Raw genomic sequence first — 19,531 nt, 5'->3', positions numbered from 1 at the left:
GTTTGTCCAGGTCGAAGGAAAATTATTCAAGCAGTGAAGCAGTGGCCTGCACAGGCAGGCAGTACGCTGAAAATTCGAGACGTCCAAGATGTCGAAATGGAACTTTTTCATCATGGAAATTGCAAAACGATAAATGCATATTGTGTCATCAGATGGTAGTGTGAGCTACCTTCTGGAATTTCAATTGCTAAAGGAAGGAAAATAAATGCATCATATCATAGGGTTTAAGTTACAAAAATCAGTACCGGGAATCAGTGCGAGATAATGATATATGAACCCATCCTACTGGCTTTCAAAGGTCCACCATTTTAATTTCCTTGGAAGCATGGTATGAAAGTCTACTTTGAATCTGCTGGTCGAAGGGGGGCAGCCCATGTACATGAGGTTCTTAACATCAGAGCGTTATTTTCAGATCCTAACTAACTAATGATGTGGTTCCTTTTTTTGAAGATATGAACAAGTCTAGGTTGAATCTGCTACTAAACTAAAAACTGGAGGAGACTGCATGAATCTTCATGGTTTATTATATATTTTGACATGCCACTCGATTAAGGATGGCGCACAACGATCTTAAACATGAGTGACTAATGATCAACGAGTAGCTAATGAATGGTACAAGCCTCGTCACCACTCGGACGGGGCGGGCTCGGTGTCGTCTTCACAGCTCTCTGGGTGGATGGTGATGGTGTTGGCCCTGAGGTCGAAAATGAAACGCGTATCCACCTGCTGCATGGCGCCAATGACCGTGGGGTGGCGCGAGGTCGTGGGGTACACCCCAAAGCACAACAACTGCTTGTTTTCAACCTTTACAAAGAGGCGTCGGGAGCCGATTTCCAGGTGCGCACGCGTGGGCTCCCCGTGCCGAGTAGGCGGACCCTCATAGTCGAGCCTCAACCTTGGGATGCGCGACCAGATCCCGGGCTCCTCCCGGAAACACAGGAGGAAGTCGCGATCGCGAACGCGCTTGTACCCCCACTGCTGCACCATATGGGCCACCGCCTCCTCCACGAGCGTGTACGCCGCTGGCACCAGACGGGTGGTCTCTGTGCCGGCATCCAGGAAGCACCCGCCTGACCTGTCATGCCTCCGCTCGAACATAGTTTGGTGGATACCCTGGATCGGGGACCCGTTGAGGCTCACGCCCAGAAGCTTCACGTAGTAGGCCGAGTCGACGATGCCGTGTGGGAAGTGTGCTGGCGTGGGAAGGATCTTGATGCGATGGTGGCCCAGAGGCGGGGGCTCCGGGATGTCGGCGCCGAAGCGGATGAAGCCATGTCGGTCCTGGCTGTGACCTGGGCCGATCAGACAATAGGAGAAGCGCCAGGCGACACGGTCCTTGATCTGCATGATGAGGGAGGTAGGCAGCCTGCCCATGCCCAGTGTGCCTGCGAACGTGCCTTTGGTGTCGAACCCCTCGGTGGCCTGCGCACACCCAAAGGCGATGCCATGGATAGGCAAAGTTGGATTACCCAGAATGATGGTGTCGACGCCGACGAAGCCGTGTGCCTCCCGTGGGAGGTGGAAGGAGCACTTGTCGCCAGCGGGGTGGACGCGGTTGGGCGGCCGACACAGTGGGTTGGTCGGATGGAGGGGGCGGTAGCTGCTCGAGTGGCTAGGGTCGAACACCGGGCTACGTTGTCGTTGCACCGGCAAGCAGTGCGCGCACCGCATCCATGGCAGGCTGTTGGCCGTGTCCAGCACGAGGAAATGGGTACTCTTGCCGTGGCCCGTGCCAATGGTCACGGCCACGCCATACATGTACCTCAGGGGGGCCGTCAGGAAGGGACGGTGGTGGAAGCTCGTGGTGTTCACGATCATGAAGCCATCGGCGTCCACACGGTACGTGCCCCCGCCGTGGTTGGCGACTAGCGGGAGGCTAAACCCACGGACCGCCGTGCATGTCGTAGGCAGGACATGGACTAGCACGCCGGCAACAAGCAGCAGCACGGTGGAGGAGGTTATCTCCATGTTATGTTTCTGGTTGCCATGGCTGCCGATTGCAACACCATTATATATTGACGTACGGATATCGTTTGGGCGGCGGATAATGTTGGAGGTATCTGCAGGGGATACATTGCAATCATGCAACAAACTCACATCACAAATTAATTAGTATATAGCCCGGGGGAGGGATTTGCATATCTCCATCATTTAACACCCACTCTAAATAATGTATATGTATATCTCATCATGTATTAGTACTAAATTACGTGGCATTTTAGAATTTTTTTTTTGCATATCTCCATCATTTAACACCCACAGTATCCAATGCAAGAGACCGAGATGTGTATTAGTACTAGACTCAGTGGCATTTTAGATACTACTAGTTGAGTGTCCGTGCGTTGCCACGGACTAATGATGAGATATACATATACATTATTTACCGTGAACATACGGTGTAGAACACAATGTCCATACAGTTTATCACCATGTCACAAACCCTTGCATGTTTTTTTATACACATTTAGATTTCAAAAAATACATGATTAACATTCTTTTTCAAATATATATTTTGATGTCAACTTTTTTCTCATACAAGGACATCGGGAACATTTTGTTATAGATGTTTAACATTTTTGAAATACAAGATTAGCCATTTTTCAAATATATGCTCGAATGCCTAGTTTTTCTCATACATGACAGGAGTAGGCCCACTTTTCAAATATATGTTGGGATTGTTGGAAATATGCCCTAGAGGCAATAATAAATTAGTTATTATTATTATATTTCCTTGTTCATGATAATTGTTTATTATCCATGCTATAATTGTATTGATAGGAAACTCAGATACATGTGTGGGTACATAGACAACACCATGTCCCTAGTAAGCCTCTAGTTAACTAGCTCGTTGATCAATAGATGGTTACGGTTTCCTGACCATGCACATTGGATGTCGTTGATAACGGGATCACATCATTAGGAGAATGATGTGATGGACAAGACCCAATCCTAAGCCTAGCACAAAGATCGTAGTTCGTATGCTAAAGCTTTTCTAATGCCAAGTATCATTTCCTTAGACCATGAGATTGTGCAACTCCCGGATACCGTAGGAATGCTTTGGGTGTACCAAACGTCACAACATAACTGGGTGGCTATAAAGGTGCACTACAGGTATCTCCGAAAGTGTCTGTTGGGTTGGCACGAATCGAGACTGGGATTTGTCACTCCGTGTAACGAAGAGGTATCTCTGGGCCCACTTGGTAGGTCATCATCATAATATGCACAATGTGACCAAGGGGTTGATCATGGGATGATGTGTTACGGAACGAGTAAAGAGACTTGCCGGTAACGAGATTGAACAAGGTATCGGCATACCGACGATCGAATCTCGGGCAAGTACAATACCGCTAGACAAAGGGAATTGTATACGGGATTGATTGAGTCCTTGACATCGTGGTTCATCCGATGAGATCATCGTGGAACATGTGGGAACCAACATGGGTATCCAGATCCCGCTGTTGGTTATTGACCGAAGAACGTCTCGGTCATGTCTGCATGGTTCCCGAACCCGTAGGGTCTACACACTTAAGGTTCGATGACGCTAGGGTTATAAAGGAAGTTTGTATGTGGTTACCGAATGTTGTTCGGAGTCCCGGATGAGATCTCGGACGTCACGAGGAGTTACGGAATGGTCCAAAGGTAAAGATTTATATATGGGAAGTTCTGTTTTGGTCACCGGAAAAGTTTCGGGTTTTATCGGTAACGTACCAGGACCACCGAGAGGGTCCCGGGGGTCCACCAAGTGGGGCCACCATCCCCGGAGGGCTGCATGGGCCAAGTGTGGGAGGGGACCAGCCCCAGGTGGTCTGGTTGGTGCGCCCCCCACAAGGGCCCAAGGCGCCTAGGGTTTGGGGAGGGGGCGCACCCACCTAACTTGGGGGGCAAGTTTCCCCTCTCCCCCCACCTTGGCCACCACCCTAGATGGGATTGGGGGCAGCCGCACCCCTTGGGGTGGAAACCCTAGAGGGGGTGCACCCCCTCCCTCTTTCCTATATATAGTTGAGGTCTTGAGGGCTGCCAACACATGAGTTCGACCTTTCCTTGGCGCAGCCCTACCTCTCTCCCTTCTCCTCTCCCGCGCTGCTTGGCGAAGCCCTGCAGGATTGCCACGCTCCTCCACCACCACCACGCCGTTGTGCTGCTACTGGACGGAGTCTTCCTCAACCTCTCCCTCTCTCCTTGCTGGATCAAGGCGTGGGAGACGTCACCGGGCTGTACGTGTGTTGAACGCGGAGGTGCCGTCCGTTCGGCACTAGGATCTCCGGTGATTTGGATCACGACGAGTATGACTCCTTCAACCTAGTTCTCTTGAACGCTTCCGCTTAGCGATCTACAAGGGTATGTAGATGCACTCTCCTTCCCCTCGTTGCTAGTCTCTCCATAGATAGATCTTGGTGATTCGTAGGAAAATTTTTGAATTTCTGCTACGTTCCCCAACAGTGGTAACAGAGCTAGGTCTATTGCATAGATTCTTTGCACGAGTAGAACATAAAGTAGTTGTGGGCTTTGATTTTGTTCAATATGCTTACCGTTACTAGTCCAATCTTGTTTTGACGGTATTGTGGGATGAAGCGGCCCAGACCGACATTACACGTACTCTTACGTGAGACAGGTTCCACCGACTGACATGCACTTGGTGCATAAGGTGGCTAGCGGGTGCCAGTCTCTCCCACTTTAGTCGGAACGGATTCGATGAAAAGGGTCCTTATGAAGGGTAAATAGCAATTCGCATATCACGTTGTGGTTTTGCGTAGGTAAGAAACGTTCTTGCTAGAAACCCATAGCAGCCACGTAAAACATGCAAACAACAATTAGAGGACGTCTAACTTGTTTTTGCAGGGTATGCTATGTGATGTGATATGGACAAGAAGAATGTGATGAATGATATGTGATGTATGAGATTGATCATGTTCTTGTAATAGGAATCACGACTTGCATGTCGATGAGTGTGACAACCGGCAGGAGCCATAGGAGTTTTCTTTATTTATTGTATGACCTGCGTGTCATTGAACAACGCCATGTAATTACTTTACTTTATTGCTAACCGGTAGCCATAGTAGTAGAAGTAATAAGTTGGCGAGACAACTTCATGGAGACACGATGATGGAGATCATGGTGTCATGCCGGTGACGATGATGATGATGGAGCCCCGAAGATGGAGATCAAAAGGAGCAAAATGATATTGGCCATATCATGTCACTATTTGATTGCATGTGATGTTTATCATGTTTATGCATCTTATTTGCTTAGAACGACGGTAGTAAATAAGATGATCCCTCATTAAAATTTCAAGAAAGTGTTCCCCCTAACTGTGCACCGTTGCGAAAGTTCGTCGTTTCGAAGCACCACGTGATGATCGGGTGTGATAGATTCTTACGTTCACATACAACGGGTGTAAGCCAGATTTACACACGCGAAACACTTAGGTTAACTTGACGAGCCTAGCATGTATAGACATGGCCTCGGAACACAAGAGACCAAAAGGTCGAGCATGAGTCGTATGGTGGATACGATCAACATGAAGATGTTCACCGATGATGACTAGTCCATCTCACATGATGATCGGACACGGCCTAGTTGACTCGGATCATGTAATCACTTAGATGACTAGAGGGATGTCTATCTGAGTGGGAGTTCATTAGATGAACTTAATTATCCTGAACATAGTCAAAAGCCCTTTGCAAATTACGTCGTAGCTCGCGCTTTAGTTCTACCGTTTCAGATATGTTCCTAGAGAAAATTTAGTTGAAAGTTGATTGTAGCGATTATGCGGACAGTAGAAAGCTTATGTCCTTAATGCACCGCTCAGTGTGCTGAACCCCAAACGTCGTTTGTGGATGTTACGAACATCGGACATACACATTTTGATAACTACGTGATAGTTCAGTTAAACGGTTTAGAGTTGAGGCACCAAGACGATTTTGAAACGTCGTGGAACATCTGAGATGTTTCGAGAGCTGAAATTGGAATTTCAGGCTCGTGCCCACGTCAAGAGGTATAAGACCTCCGACGATTTTCTTAGCCTGCAAACTAGGGGAGAAAAGCTCAATCGTTGAGCTTGTGTTCAGATTGTCTGAGTACAACAATCACTTGAATCGAGTGGGAGTTGATCTTCCAGATGAGATAGTGATGTTTCTCCAAAGTCATTGCCACGAAGCTACTAGAGCTTCGTGATGAACTATAACATATCAGGGATAGATATGATGATCCTTGAAGTATTCGCGATGTTTGACACCGCGAAAGTAGAAGTCAAGTAGGAGCATCAATTGTTGATGGTTAGTAAAACCACTAGTTTCAAGAAGGGCAAGGGCAAGAAGGGATGCTTCATGAAACGGCAAAACAGTTGCTGCTCTAGTAAAGACCCAAGGTTGAACCCAAACCCGAGACTAAGTGCTTCTGTAATGAGAGGAACGGACACTAAAGCAGAACCACCCTAGATACTTGGTAGATAAGAAGGCTGGCAAAGGTCGATAGAAGGATATTTGATATACATTATGTTAATGTGTACTTTACTAGTTCTCCTAGTAGCACCAGGGTATTAGATACCAGTTCGGTTGCTAAGTGTTAGTAACTCAAAATAAAAGCTATGGAATAAACGGAGACTAGCTAAAGGTAAGCTGGCGATATGTGTTGGAAGTGTTTCCAAGGTTGATGTGATCAAGCATCGCACGCTCCCTCTACCATCGAGATTGGTGTTAAACCTAAATAATTGTTATTTGGTGTTTGCGTTGATCATAGACATGATTGGATTATGTCTATCGCAATACGGTTATTCATTTGAGGAGAATAATGGTTACTCTATTTATTTGAATAAAACCTTCAATGGTCTTGCACCTAAAATGAATGGTTTATTGAATCTCGATCGTAGTGATACACATTTTCATGCCAAAAGATATAAGATAGTAATGATAGTACCACTTACTTGTGGCACTGCCATGTAAGTCATATTAGTATAAAACGCATGAAGAAGCTCCATGTTGATGGATCTTTGGACTCACTCGTTTGTGAAATGTTTGAGACATGCGAACCATGTCTATTGGTGTATATGCATGAAGAAACTCCATGCAGATGGATCGTTTGGACTCACTTGATTTTGAATCACTTGAGATATGCAAATCATACCACATGGGCAAGATGACTGAAAAGCCTCGTTTTCAGTAAGATGGAACAAGAAAGCAACTTGTTGGAAGTAATACATTTTGATGTGTGCGTTCCAATGAGTGCTGAGGCATGCAGTGAATATCGTTATGTACTTACTTCACAGATGATTTGAGTAGATGTTGAGTATATTTACTTGATGAAACACAAATCTGAATTATTGAATGGTTCAAGTAATTTCAGAGTGAAGTTGAAGATCATCATGACAAGAGGATAAAATGTCTATGATATGATCATAGAGATGAGTATCTGAGTTACGAGCTTTGGCACACAATTAAAACATTGTGGAAATTGTTTCACAATTAATACCGCTTGGAACACCATAGTGTGATAGTGTGTCCGATCATCATATTTGCACCATATTGGATATGGTGCGTACCATGATGTCTCTTATCGAATTAACACTATCGTTCATGGGTTAGGCATTAGAGACAACCGCACTCACTTTAATAGGGCACCACGTAATTCCGTTGAGACGACACCGTTTGAACTATGGTTTGGAGAAACCTAAGTTGTCGTTTCTTAAAAGTTTGGCGCTGCGACGCTTATGTGAAAAAGTGTCAGGATGATGAGCTCGAACCCAAAGTGGATAAAATGCATCTTCATAGGACACCCAAAACAATTGGGTATACCTCCTATCTCAGATCCGGAAGCAAAAGTAATTGTTTCTAGAAACGGGTCCTTTCTCGAGGAAAAGTTTCTCTCGAAAGAATTGAGTGGGAGGATGGTGGAGACTTGATGAGGTTATTGAACCGTCACTTCAACTAGTGTGCAGCAGGGCACAGGAAGTTGTTCCTGTGGTGCCTACACCAATTGAAGTAGAAGCTTATGCTAGTGATCATGAAGTTTCGGATCAAGTCACTATAGTACCTCGTAGGGTGACAAGGATGCGTACTACTTCAGAGTGGTACGCGATCCTGTCTTAGAGGTCATGTTGCTAGACAACAATGAACCTACGAACTATGGAGAAGCGATGGTGGACCCGGATTCCGACGAATGGCTCGAGGCCATAAAATCCGAGAAAGGATCCATAACTTTGGAAGAAATACTTGATGGTCGTAAGGCCGTTGGGTACAGATGGATTTTAAAAGGAAGACAGACAATGATGGTAAGAATCACCATTAAGAAAGCTCGACTTGTCGTTAAGATGTTTTCCAACAAGTTCAAGGAGTTGACTATAGTGAGGCTTTCTCACTCGTAGCGATGCTAAGAGTCTGCTGGAAATGGATTAGCAGTTACTGCATTATTTATGAAATCTTGCAGATAGAATGTCAAAACATTGTTTCCTCGATAGTTTTCTTGAGGAAAGGTTGTATGTGATACAACCAGAAGGTTTTGACAATCCTAAAGAAACGCTAACAAATATGAAAAACTCCATCAATCCTTCTAAGGACTGGAGTAAGCATCTCGGAGTTGGAATGTACGCTTTGATGAGATGATCAAAGATTTTGGGTTTATACAAAAGTGTATGAGAAACTTGTATTTCCAAAGAAGTGAGTGGGAGCACTATAGAATTTCTGATGAGTATATGTTGTTGACATATTGTTGACCAGAAATGATGTAGAATTTCTAGAAAGCATATAGGGTTGTTTGAAAAGTGTTTTTCAATGGAAAACCTGGATTAGGCTACTTGAACAATAAGCATCAAGATCTATAAGATAGATCAAAATGTTTAATAATACTTTCAAATGAGCACATACCTTGACATGATCTTGAAGGTGTTCAAGATGGATCAGTCAAAGAAGGAGTTCTTGCCTGAGTTGTAAGGTATGAAGTTAAGAGTTAAAGCTCGACCATGGCAGAAGAGAGAGAAAGGACGAAGGTCGTCCCCTATGCTTCAGACGTAGGCTCTATAGTATGCTATGCTGTGTACCGCACCGGAAGTGTGCCTTGCCATGAGTCAGTCAAGGGGTACAATAATGATCCAGGAACGGATCATTGGACAGCGGTCAAAATTATCCTTAGAGGAATAAGGAAATGTTTCTCGATTATGGAGGTGATAAAGAGTTCGGCGTAAAGGGTTACGTCGATGCAAGCTTTAACACCTATCCGAATGACTCTGAGTAGCAAACCAGATACATATAGTGGAGCAACCATTTGGAATAGCTCCAAGTGGAGCGCCGAAGCAGCATTTACAATATGACATAGAGAATTTGTGAAATACATACGGATCTGAATGTTGCAGACCCGTTGACTAAAACCTCTCTCACAAGCAAAACATGATCAAATCCCAGAACTCATTGAGTCTTAATCACATGGTGATGTGAACTAGTTTAGACACTAGTAAACTCTTTGGATGTTGGTCACATGGCGATGTGACCTATCAGTGTTAATCACATGGCGATGTGACCTAGATTATTGACTCTAGTGCAAGTGGGAGACTGTTGGAAATATGCGCTAGAGGCAATAATCGTTTATTATCCATGCTAATCGTTTATTATCCATGCTATAATTGTATTGATAGGAAACTCAGATACATGTGTGGGTACATAGACAACACCATGTCCCTAGTAAGCCTCTAGTTAACTAGCTCGTTGATCAATAGATGGTTACGGTTTCCTGACCATGGACATTGGATGTCGTTGATAACGGGATCACGTCATTAGGAGAATGATGTGATGGAAAGACCCAATCCTAAGCCTAGCACAAAGATCGTAGTTCGTATGCTAAAGCTTTTCTAATGCCAAGTATCATTTCCTTAGACCATGAGATTGTGCAACTCCCGGATACCGTAGGAATGCTTTGGGTGTACCAAACGTCACAACGTAACTGGGTGGCTATAAAGGTGCACTACAGGTATCTCCGAAAGTGTCTGTTGCGTTGGCACGAATCGAGTCTGGGATTTGTCACTCCGTTTAACGGAGAGGTATCTCTGGGCCCACTTGGTAGGACATCATCATAATGTGCACAATGTGACCAAGGGGTTGATCATGGGATGATCTGTTACGGAACGAGTAAAGAGACTTGCCGGTAACGAGATTGAACAAGGTATCGGCATACCGATGATCGAATCTCGGGCAAGTACAATACCGCTAGACAAAGGGAATTGTATACGGGATTGATTGAGTCCTTGACATCGTGGTTCATCCAATGAGATCATCGTGGAACATGTGGGAACCAACATGGGTATCCAGATCCCGCTGTTGGTTATTGACCGGAGAACGTCTCGGTCATGTCTGCATGGTTCCCGAACCCGTAGGGTCTACACACTTAAGGTTCGATGACGCTAGGGTTATAAAGGAAGTTTGTATGTGGTTACCGAATGTTGTTCGGAGTCCTGGATGAGATACCGGACGTCAGGAGGAGTTCCGGAATGGTCCGGAGGTAAAGATTTATATATGGAAAGTCCTGTTTTGGTCACCGAAAAAGTTTTGGGTTTTATCGGTAATGTACCGGGACCACCGGGAGGGTCTCGGGGGTCCACCAAGTGGGGCCACCATCCCTGGAGGGCTGCATGGGCCAAGTGTGGGAGGGGACCAGCCCCAGGTGCGCTGGTGCGCCCCCCACAAGGGCCCAAGGCGCCTAGGGTTTGGGGAGGGGGCGCACCCACCTAACTTGGGGGGGGCAAGTTTCCCCTCTCCCCCCCTTGGCCGCCACCCTAGATGGGATTGGGGGCAGCCGCACCCCTTGGGGTGGAAACCCTAGAGGGGGCGCACCCCTCCCTCTCCCCTATATATAGTTGAGGTCTTGAGGGCTGCCAACACATGAGTTTGACCTCTCCTTGGCGCAGCCCTACCTCTCTCCCTTCTCCTCTCCCGCGGTGCTTGGCGAAGCCCTGCAGGATTGCCACGCTCCTCCACCACCACCACGCCGTTGTGCTGCTGCTGGACGGAGTCTTCCTCAACCTCTCCCTCTCTCCTTGCTGGATCAAGGCGTGGGAGACGTCACCGGGCTGTATGTGTGTTGAACGCGGAGGTGTCGTCCGTTCGGCACTAGGATCTCCGGTGATTTGGATCACGACGAGTACGACTCCTTCAACCTCGTTCTCTTGAACGCTTCCGCTTAGCGATCTACAAGGGTATGTAGATGCACTCTCCTTCCCCTCGTTGCTACTCTCTCCATAGATAGATCTTGGTGATTCGTAGGAAAAATTTTGAATTTCTGCTACATTCCCCAACAGGGATGCCCATTTTTTTCAAATACATGTCTGCGGCGGGAGCTACAACCAGAGACGACAGGTGTTGCGATTGGCGGTGGCCGGATGGGCAAGCAGCAACCCTCCTGAACGAGCAGCAACACTTCCTGGGCGAGTGGCGATGCAGGGTCGCCAGGGCTCCTAGACGAGCAGAGGAGTCACTTCCCTCCTGGACGAGTGGCGGCGGTCTTGGACGGCTGGACGAACGGGACCTCCTATGTGCCGCTTATTGCGGCAAAATGTTGCAGCTTCGCACAGGAGATGGGTCACCTGGGCCGGCCGAGATGGGTCACCTGGGCCGGCCCATTCGCTGCCCTGAACGAGCAGCAACACTTCCTGGGCGAGGGGCGATGCGGGGTCGCCAGGGCTCCTAGACGAGCAGCGGCGACATTCTTGGACGGCTGGACGAACGGGACCTCCTATGTGCCGCTTACTGCGGCAAAATGCTGCAGCTTCGCACAGGAGATGGGTCACCTGGGCCGGCCGAGATGGGTCACCTGGGCCGGCCCATTCGCTGCCCTGAACGAGCAGCAACACTTCCTGGGCGAGGGGCGATGCGGGGTCGCCAGGGCTCCTAGACGAGCAGCGGCGACATTCTTGGACGGCTGGACGAACGGGACCTCCTATGTGCCGCTTACTGTGGCAAAATGCTGCAGCTTCGCACAGGAGATGGGTCACCTGGGCCGGCCCATTCGCTGCCCTTGGCAGAATGAAAAATTCCAAAAAGAGACGCGCGACGTAGGAATCGAACTCTCCACCTTCTAATAGATGCTCGCGACGCACAAGCCACTGCGACACACTCACTACTCTGTAAGAATTGCAGCGCGTCCCTTAAAGAACTATAAGCAGCCGTGAAAATAAAACAAATTCACTAAATTCCATAAAAAATAAAATATATGGGCAACTGATCGAACTCTTCTCCTCACGCCAAGGAAGCCAGTCCAGAGCCATTGTGGTAAATCCCATACATTTTTTAATTTATGACAAAATTTAAACACGTAAACATTATTTAAATTTTCCTATTTTTTAAGAAACAAATGCGAACTATTTCCTAAACAAATAGTTTCTGGTGTGTGAACATAATTTAAAAAGGTGGACATTTTTTGAAACGAGCGAACAAATTTTCAAATTTATGAACAAAATTTGAAAACGGGAACATTTTCAGTAAAAATGAACAAAATTTGTAAAAATGAGAACAAAAATTAACATTGCAAACAAATTTTGAACTCCAAACTTTTGAAAACACGAACAACATGAACAAAATTTGAAAAAACAAGAACAAAAATTAAAATTCTGAACAAATTTTCAGAATAAAAAATAAGATTCCGAACAATTTTTAAAACACGAACAAAAATGAGAAAAAAATTAACATTCCGAACAATTCTTCAACTCCAAACTTTTGAAAACACGAGCAACATGAACAAAATATGGAAAAACGAGAAGAAGAATTAACATTCTGAACAAATTTTCAGAACAAAAAATAAGATTACGAACAATTTTTAAAACACAAACAAAAATGAGAAAAAAATTAATATTCCGAACAATTCTTCGACTCCAAACTTTTGAAAACACGAACAACATGAACAAAATTTGAAAAAAATGAGAACGAAAATTAACATTCCGAACAAATTTTCAGGTCAAAAGTAAGATTCCGAACAATTTTGGAAAAGACAAACAAAATTTACGAATTAGAACATTTTTTGAAATTTCTGAACAGATTTTGAAAATGCGAACAATTATTGAGATTCTCATCTTTTTCGAATTTTGTAAATTTGAAACGAATTTTGATAACAGGAAACATTTTCATATATTTTTAACAAAAAATTGAAAAATGTAATCATTTTTGAAAATTCTGGACAGTTTTTGAAAAAGGAAAATGAACTTGAAAAAAGAAAGAGAAACAGAAACAGAAAAAACGAAAAAGAAAAAAATAATAGAAAGCCAGAAAAACCAAGAAAAGAATCAAAACAAGAAACAAACCCGGTTTAGGGAACCTTCTAGAAGGTTCCCAAAATCGTTTGGACGGACTGTGTATATGCGTAAGTGGGCCGGCCCATATTGTGTCGCTGGCTTGGCTGCTCTGTGCGATCGCCCGACACTTTTGGGAGTCCCTGCCTGACGCTCGTTAGCGTCAAAGAACGAGCTTCCGCGCAGGCGCGATCGAAATGGGCCGGCCCATTCGATGGCATCATGGCCAAGACGATACTACAAAATTAAAGAAAAACAAAGGTCGCACTTGGATACGAACTCATAACCAGGCGATAGCGGGTCAGCGTTCTCAACCAGTTGAGCTGCGAAGTGTTCGTGTTTACTAGGCCGCAAAAGCTTTTATGAACTCAATGCGTTGGCAGATCCAGTAAAAATCAAAACCATGGAACATTTTTGTAAAAATACCACGAACAATTTAAATACACATCGAACTTCTTGATATATGCTGAACAATTTTAAAATACACATATTTTTGTGATATACGCTGAACATTTTTATAATATACATTAAAACATTTTTTATTAATAAAGGACGAACATTTTTTGAACTAAACATTGAACATTTTTGTGATATATGCTGAACATTTTATGAAATGTACATTAACACATTTTTTATTAGTAAAGGATGAACATTTTTTGAACTGCACATTGAACATTTTTGTGATATAAGCTTAACAATATTTAAATAGACACTGAACATTTTTGTGATATATCACGAACAATTCTGAAATATACATTGAACATTTTTGTACTATACGCTGAACAATTTGTTGAATTGTGATTGTTTTTGAAAAAACTGATTTTTCCAAAACCGTGAACAAATTTTGAAGTTATGAACAAATTTGGAATTTTGAACATTTTTTAAAACTTAGAATAAAAATAAAACCTAAAAAGGATAAAAGGAAAGGAAAGGAAAATAAAATAAATATAAAAAGAAACAGGAGAAAAGGAAACAGAAACAAAAAAGAAAAAGAAAAAGAAACAGGAAACAGAAAAAACCGAAAAAAACAGTAATAAAGGAAAAAATCGGAAAAACCGGTTGAAGGAACCCTCTAGAAGGTTCCCAAAACCGGTTTGCCAGGCACTGCTTCAACACTCAAAGTGAGCCGGCCCGTTTCGCGCTGTTCGCTCGCCCGCTTCAGCGAAAGGGCTGCAGTCGGACGCACGCAAGCGTCAAATAGGATTCGCCGACACTTTTGCCGCAGCGAGCATCCAATAGGATTTTCCTGGACGAACGGCGGCAACTGGGAAGGGGTTTAGTTCGTGGGCTGCCTGTCTTGGCCCAGCACGGAGCAAGCCACTAGTGGGCTGTGACCCGGGTCTAATGTTATACCCTCAAAGACAGAAAAAAAACTTCTTCTCCACTGATGGAATGGAATACAAGATCAGCTACATGGTAGATTTGTCTCAAAAAAAAAGCTACATGGTAGATTTGTCTCAAAAAAAAAAGCTACATGGTAGATATTTAGAGAGACACCTTGATGATGCTTCAGCGGCAACTCGATCCACAATAACATAGGCTGAACACTTCATCGGCTACTTAGTCCATGTCGGCGTTCTTACAAAAGCGCGCAGGCCACAATCAAGGTCTGCACCTTGACCGTGGATGATCCCTCCCATGTGACGTGAGGCGGCGAGGGTTCACGGAATCTCAGTCTCACCTGATGGTGGAATACATTATGCATTCCCTGGAAATGAAGATGAAAGGCTGGTGGGGAACGGGGTTCCTGAAACACAACATAACAAACAGGGCCTAACTAAGTAAAAAACCACGAGACCTAAGTATCTATTTAAATCAAATATACCAAGACACGGGGTTACAGAATGCAAATAGATGGTCGGGTGGCTGCTTGTAGAGTATCCAACTTACAGTCTTGGCCCATATATCTTGATCTGTCGGACATGAGTGTCCCTCCCGTTCAGGTGATTGGCCAACACCGCAATTTGGAGCATAAATGTACGAACGAATGTTTCTCTGCACAAACATGCCAAGAAAGAGAATTATAAAGAATGCACCTGCCTGCAAAGGCCATACGCTTTAGCAGTGGGATCCAAATAGTGCCACTCGTAAATTAGTTCTGAAAACCTTGTGTATTTCTAGAGTATATATACTCATGGGCAAATTATATGCCTCATGGCAAGCTAATTAATGAGATATTATTATTAGACTGAAATGAGTGAGCCGCAGCGTCCGATATACTTGACACATCGACGGAATATATTAATTAGTAATAGAGGGCTGACATTTTAGATATTCATGCATTAGTACTAGTATAAGTGACATTTTAGATACTCCTACAGGAACTTGAAGATACAATTTTGACCAATAGTTTGCTTGTAGTGTTTTCCTTTTTTTAGAAAAACAAGAGGGCTGACCCCGGCCTTGTATCAGTGTACATATATCCCTCAATCAATTATTGTAGAGCTTACACAGTACTTTCTCTGTCCAGGTTTATTAGTCCCTCCTATTTTGGATCGAATTTTAACCTTAGATTTAACTAGCAAAACATAAGTTATAGGTACCTTAAAAATAGTATCATGAGAAACTTCTTTCAAACAAGAATCCAACAATATATTTTTTGTGGCACTCTAACTTATATTTTGCTAGTTTGCTACTACTAAATACGACAGTCTACACTACTCTAAAATTTATAAGGCTGAAGGTGAAAATTAACTTGAAAAGAAAATCAAATAAGTTTGGACTGATCATGGTGGAGAGTACTTCTCGAATGAGTTCAATTTATTTTGTACGGAACATGGTATTATTCATGAGAGGATGCCTCACTGTTCACCCCAATCAAACGGGGTTGCTGAACGAAAAAACGTACTCTAAGATGCCAAGAAAGAGAATTAAAGTATGCAACTGCCTGCAAAGGCCATACACATAAGCAGTGGGATCCAAATAGTGTCACTCATAAATTAGTTCTGAAAACCTTGTATATTTCTAGAGCATACTCAGTGACCAAATTATATGCCTCATGGCAAGCTAATGGGACCTTTATTATCTGACTGAAATGAGTTAGCTGCAGTGTCCGATATACTTGACACTTCGACAGAGTATCTAAGTTTGCCAAAGCCTAAGGAAAATTATGCAAGCAGTGGCCTGCACAGGCAGTGCGCTGAAAATTTGTGACATCCAACATGTCAAAACAGAATTTTATCATCATGGAAATTCCAAAACGAGAAATGCATATTATGTCATCAGATGGTAGTGTGAGCTATACCTTCTGAAATGTCAATGCTAGAGGAAGGAAAATAAAGGCATCATAGGGTTTAAGTTACAAAATTCGTACCGGGGATCAGTGCCAGATAATGATATATGAACCCATCCTACTGACTTTGAAAGTTCCACCGTTTTAATTTCTTGGAAGCATGGTATATATAATGGTTCATCATTTGAGATCAAGATAATACTGGCACTGTAAATTTGAATTTCCAAGGATCAGTTCAGTGCCCAATGGACAACTACACGCAATGCAAAATCATTGCAGAATATTACTGTAAATGTAATCCTATGATACGTCAGAATATGGTGCAACAATAAGGTAGTGTAATAATCCTAAGCCATCAGACTATTCAAGCTGCAGCAGTTTTTTATTTTTACTCAGGACACATTAAGTCATGCTTCCGTACCAAAACTTTCATTTGGACATGTTAGAACCTGATGGACATGCATGATTTTTTTTAAAACATAGTGCATTTTGAAGTAGGCAAAACATATCTCAAATATAGTGCCCCCCCATCCAGGCGTGCAAAATCCGCTTTATTTCTTATATAGTTCAATTAAATTTACAAAGTACTAGTTAGCTGTCAAAATTTGTGAACAAAAATGTACATGGTTGGAAAACATGCCTGTAAAATACTGGAACCTGGTTAGTTATGGGCAATAAGACTTGGTGTATTCCAAAAACCGAAGGACATTAGGTTCAGCTAAAGACAAGTATGTTTGTGCGAACACGGCACTACCTTTTGTGGTTGGCAAGTCACCGGCAAGCATGCTAAATGATATATTTGTGAAAGGTGCACCATGACACACAAAACTGTGATGTGCCACAGCTGTGGCAACAATCCACATACTGACTGCCACAAATAAACAAAAGAGAAAAAATAGCAAATGTAGCAGTGAAACTACCAGCTGAAAGGCCGACACTGCTCATCTTTTTTCACACTTGCTCAACAGTTTGGACATAGCAGGAAAGCTAGTGCTGCTCAGGTAATATAAAGGTAATGAATATGAATACTCTATGAAGTTCTGAAGAACATAAAATTATCGATCGTGGCCACTGGCTACAGCCGTTTAGGCATGCATATTTGAGTTCTAAACTGAACCATAACTAGTGAATGCACGCATGCATATCTTAAGGTAAACACTGTCTAAGCTGAAATGGTGCTTTTGTTCTTTCATGACAACTTGCTGCATGCCTGATTTTCCCACAATATCCTGTTGTTTTCCTGTTTGCTGCTATAAATAATTTTGTTTCAATACAATGAACTTTATTGAATTGCAAACTTTTAGTGCGCCAAGATTACTTTTATTCTCAAGCAACAATTTTAGCCAAGTGCTCTCACCATCGAGCACAGATCATGACTTAGACTTCAGAGATACATGTGTGCTATCTATCACTGGGCTTCTCGCTGCTATGTTCCAAGGCCCTGAACATTCTCAAAACGATATATCGCGGAGTAGCCGGAGGGGGTCACCTTGAGATTGTGGAAGCCGTCGCCAGCCCGGATGGAGATCTTGTTCGGCGTGTAGCTCTCGTCCAGCTTGAAATCCACATACAGCACAACATGCTGTAGCTGCACCTTCTTCTGGAACTGGATGTTGACCAGGTGCGGTTGCGCACCGTCCGACCTGACAAACGCCCAAAACAGATACAGTGATTCACTGAGAAACAAAGAGGGAGAGATTTCGATGCAGGGGAAGACGGCGCTCACTGCCAGTACGTGTCGAGGCTGTCATCGCGTAGGGAGGCGACGCCATTGCCGGGCTTGCTGGAGCTGACGCTCCAGACGGCCGTCTTGGCCATCTCTCGCATGTCACCCTCCAGCGAGAGCTCCGGGCAGCCCTTCAGCTGTCCTGCCACCGGTGCCCCCGCTGACGCTCCCAGCGTCGGCGTGGCCGCCGCCTCCTGCTCGCCGTCGGACTCCATCGGCGCGCGATCACGCCCCAGGCCAAAAAACTAAGGGCAAAAAAATCACCCCCAAAGATTACCCCAGTTTTAAGGCATACCAAAAGTCAAGTTCCTCTCACAGGAACAAAGATTACTAAAATTAAAATTATTTTTTTTACGAAAAGGCTTTCTACATTGAACTAATAAACTCTATAGTACATGAGCTAACCATCAATATGTTGGAACATTTGAACTAATCTATTGAAAGGAAAAATCATTCAAGTCAGCAAGGCATCAAGTAGTGCAAGAGGGAATTAGGATTTGGGAAAGGTCAGAGGGGCTGAGGGGGCATACCGTGCGGAGGCGGGAAGCGGGAGGCCGTATGGGCGGGCGGCAACCCTCCTGAACGAGCAGCAACACTTCCTGGGCGAGTGGCGACGCCGGTCGCCGGGGCACCTAGACGAGCGGCGGCGCCATAGCCCTCCTGGACGACTGGCGGCGGCGACGAACGGCGGCGACTGGGAAGGGGTTTGGTTCGTCAGCAGGCTCCTCTCGAGTCAGTTTAGTTCGTGGGCTGCCTGTCTGGGCCCAGCAGGCGCAACCTTAGTGGGCTGTGACCCGGGCTGTGATCCTGGTTTGCCTGGGCCAGCTGCGCCTTTCGCCGAAATCAGGTTAAAGTTCATTCTCCAGCTTCTCAAATATATGCTGCATGTGCGTTGTTTTGTCGTAATAGAAGGCTTTTTCATTTTTATAGATTTGTTTATTCAAAATATATTTTTCTTAAGCCTTGCATCGAGATCCCATGCTAATAGGTTTCAGCGAACTTTTACTTCACAAAAAACTAAATATAAACAAAAAATGAATACCAGAAAAATAAAAAAATAAGAAAAAGGAAAACAAAGACCAAATATGTGCTTTCATGATAATTAACTTTTGTTATTTTTAAACTTATGTTTATATGTGCTTTCATGATTTTTTTTATAAACTAATTGTACCTCTCGCGGAAGCAAACATGTGCTTTCATGATAATCAAATACATGCTTCTCATGGAAGCATGAATATTATTTTTTTGAGAAGCACAGTTGTGCTTCTCACGGAAGCAAATATGTGTTTCTTATGGAAACACAAATAAACAT

At 44.1% G+C, this 19,531-nt stretch overlaps 2 protein-coding genes across 3 annotated transcripts; both read right to left on the bottom strand.

Annotated features, from left to right (window-relative positions):
* Nucleotides 1–492: 492 nt before the first annotated feature.
* On the bottom strand, nt 493–1,968 carry LOC123134909 (protein ASPARTIC PROTEASE IN GUARD CELL 1-like). The gene has a single exon (XM_044554058.1). It carries the CDS (start codon nt 1,966–1,968, stop codon nt 625–627), a length of 1,344 nt encoding a protein of 447 aa, XP_044409993.1. The 3' UTR covers nt 493–624.
* Nucleotides 1,969–14,625: 12,657 nt separating this feature from the next.
* Nucleotides 14,626–18,916, bottom strand: LOC123134908 (anaphase-promoting complex subunit 10). Of its 2 annotated transcripts, XM_044554057.1 has the most exons (6): nt 18,750–18,916; nt 18,220–18,464; nt 17,970–18,136; nt 16,575–16,644; nt 15,152–15,256; nt 14,939–15,008 (listed from the first exon to the last, which is right to left on the bottom strand). In XM_044554057.1, the coding sequence occupies exons 2-6, from the start codon at nt 18,432–18,434 to the stop codon at nt 14,939–14,941; spliced, it is 627 nt and encodes a 208-aa protein (XP_044409992.1). In that variant the 5' UTR covers nt 18,435–18,464; nt 18,750–18,916. The 2 variants fall into 2 exon arrangements, with proteins under 2 accessions (XP_044409991.1, XP_044409992.1); XM_044554056.1 differs by lacking the exon at nt 16,575–16,644 and having other exon boundaries at nt 14,626–15,008; nt 17,983–18,136.
* Nucleotides 18,917–19,531: the final 615 nt, after the last annotated feature.

The sequence above is a fragment of the Triticum aestivum genome, chromosome 6B, assembly GCF_018294505.1.
Source record: "Triticum aestivum cultivar Chinese Spring chromosome 6B, IWGSC CS RefSeq v2.1, whole genome shotgun sequence".
Classification (NCBI taxonomy): Eukaryota; Viridiplantae; Streptophyta; class Magnoliopsida; order Poales; family Poaceae; genus Triticum; species Triticum aestivum.
This window is presented reverse-complemented; position numbering and strand designations above follow the sequence as displayed.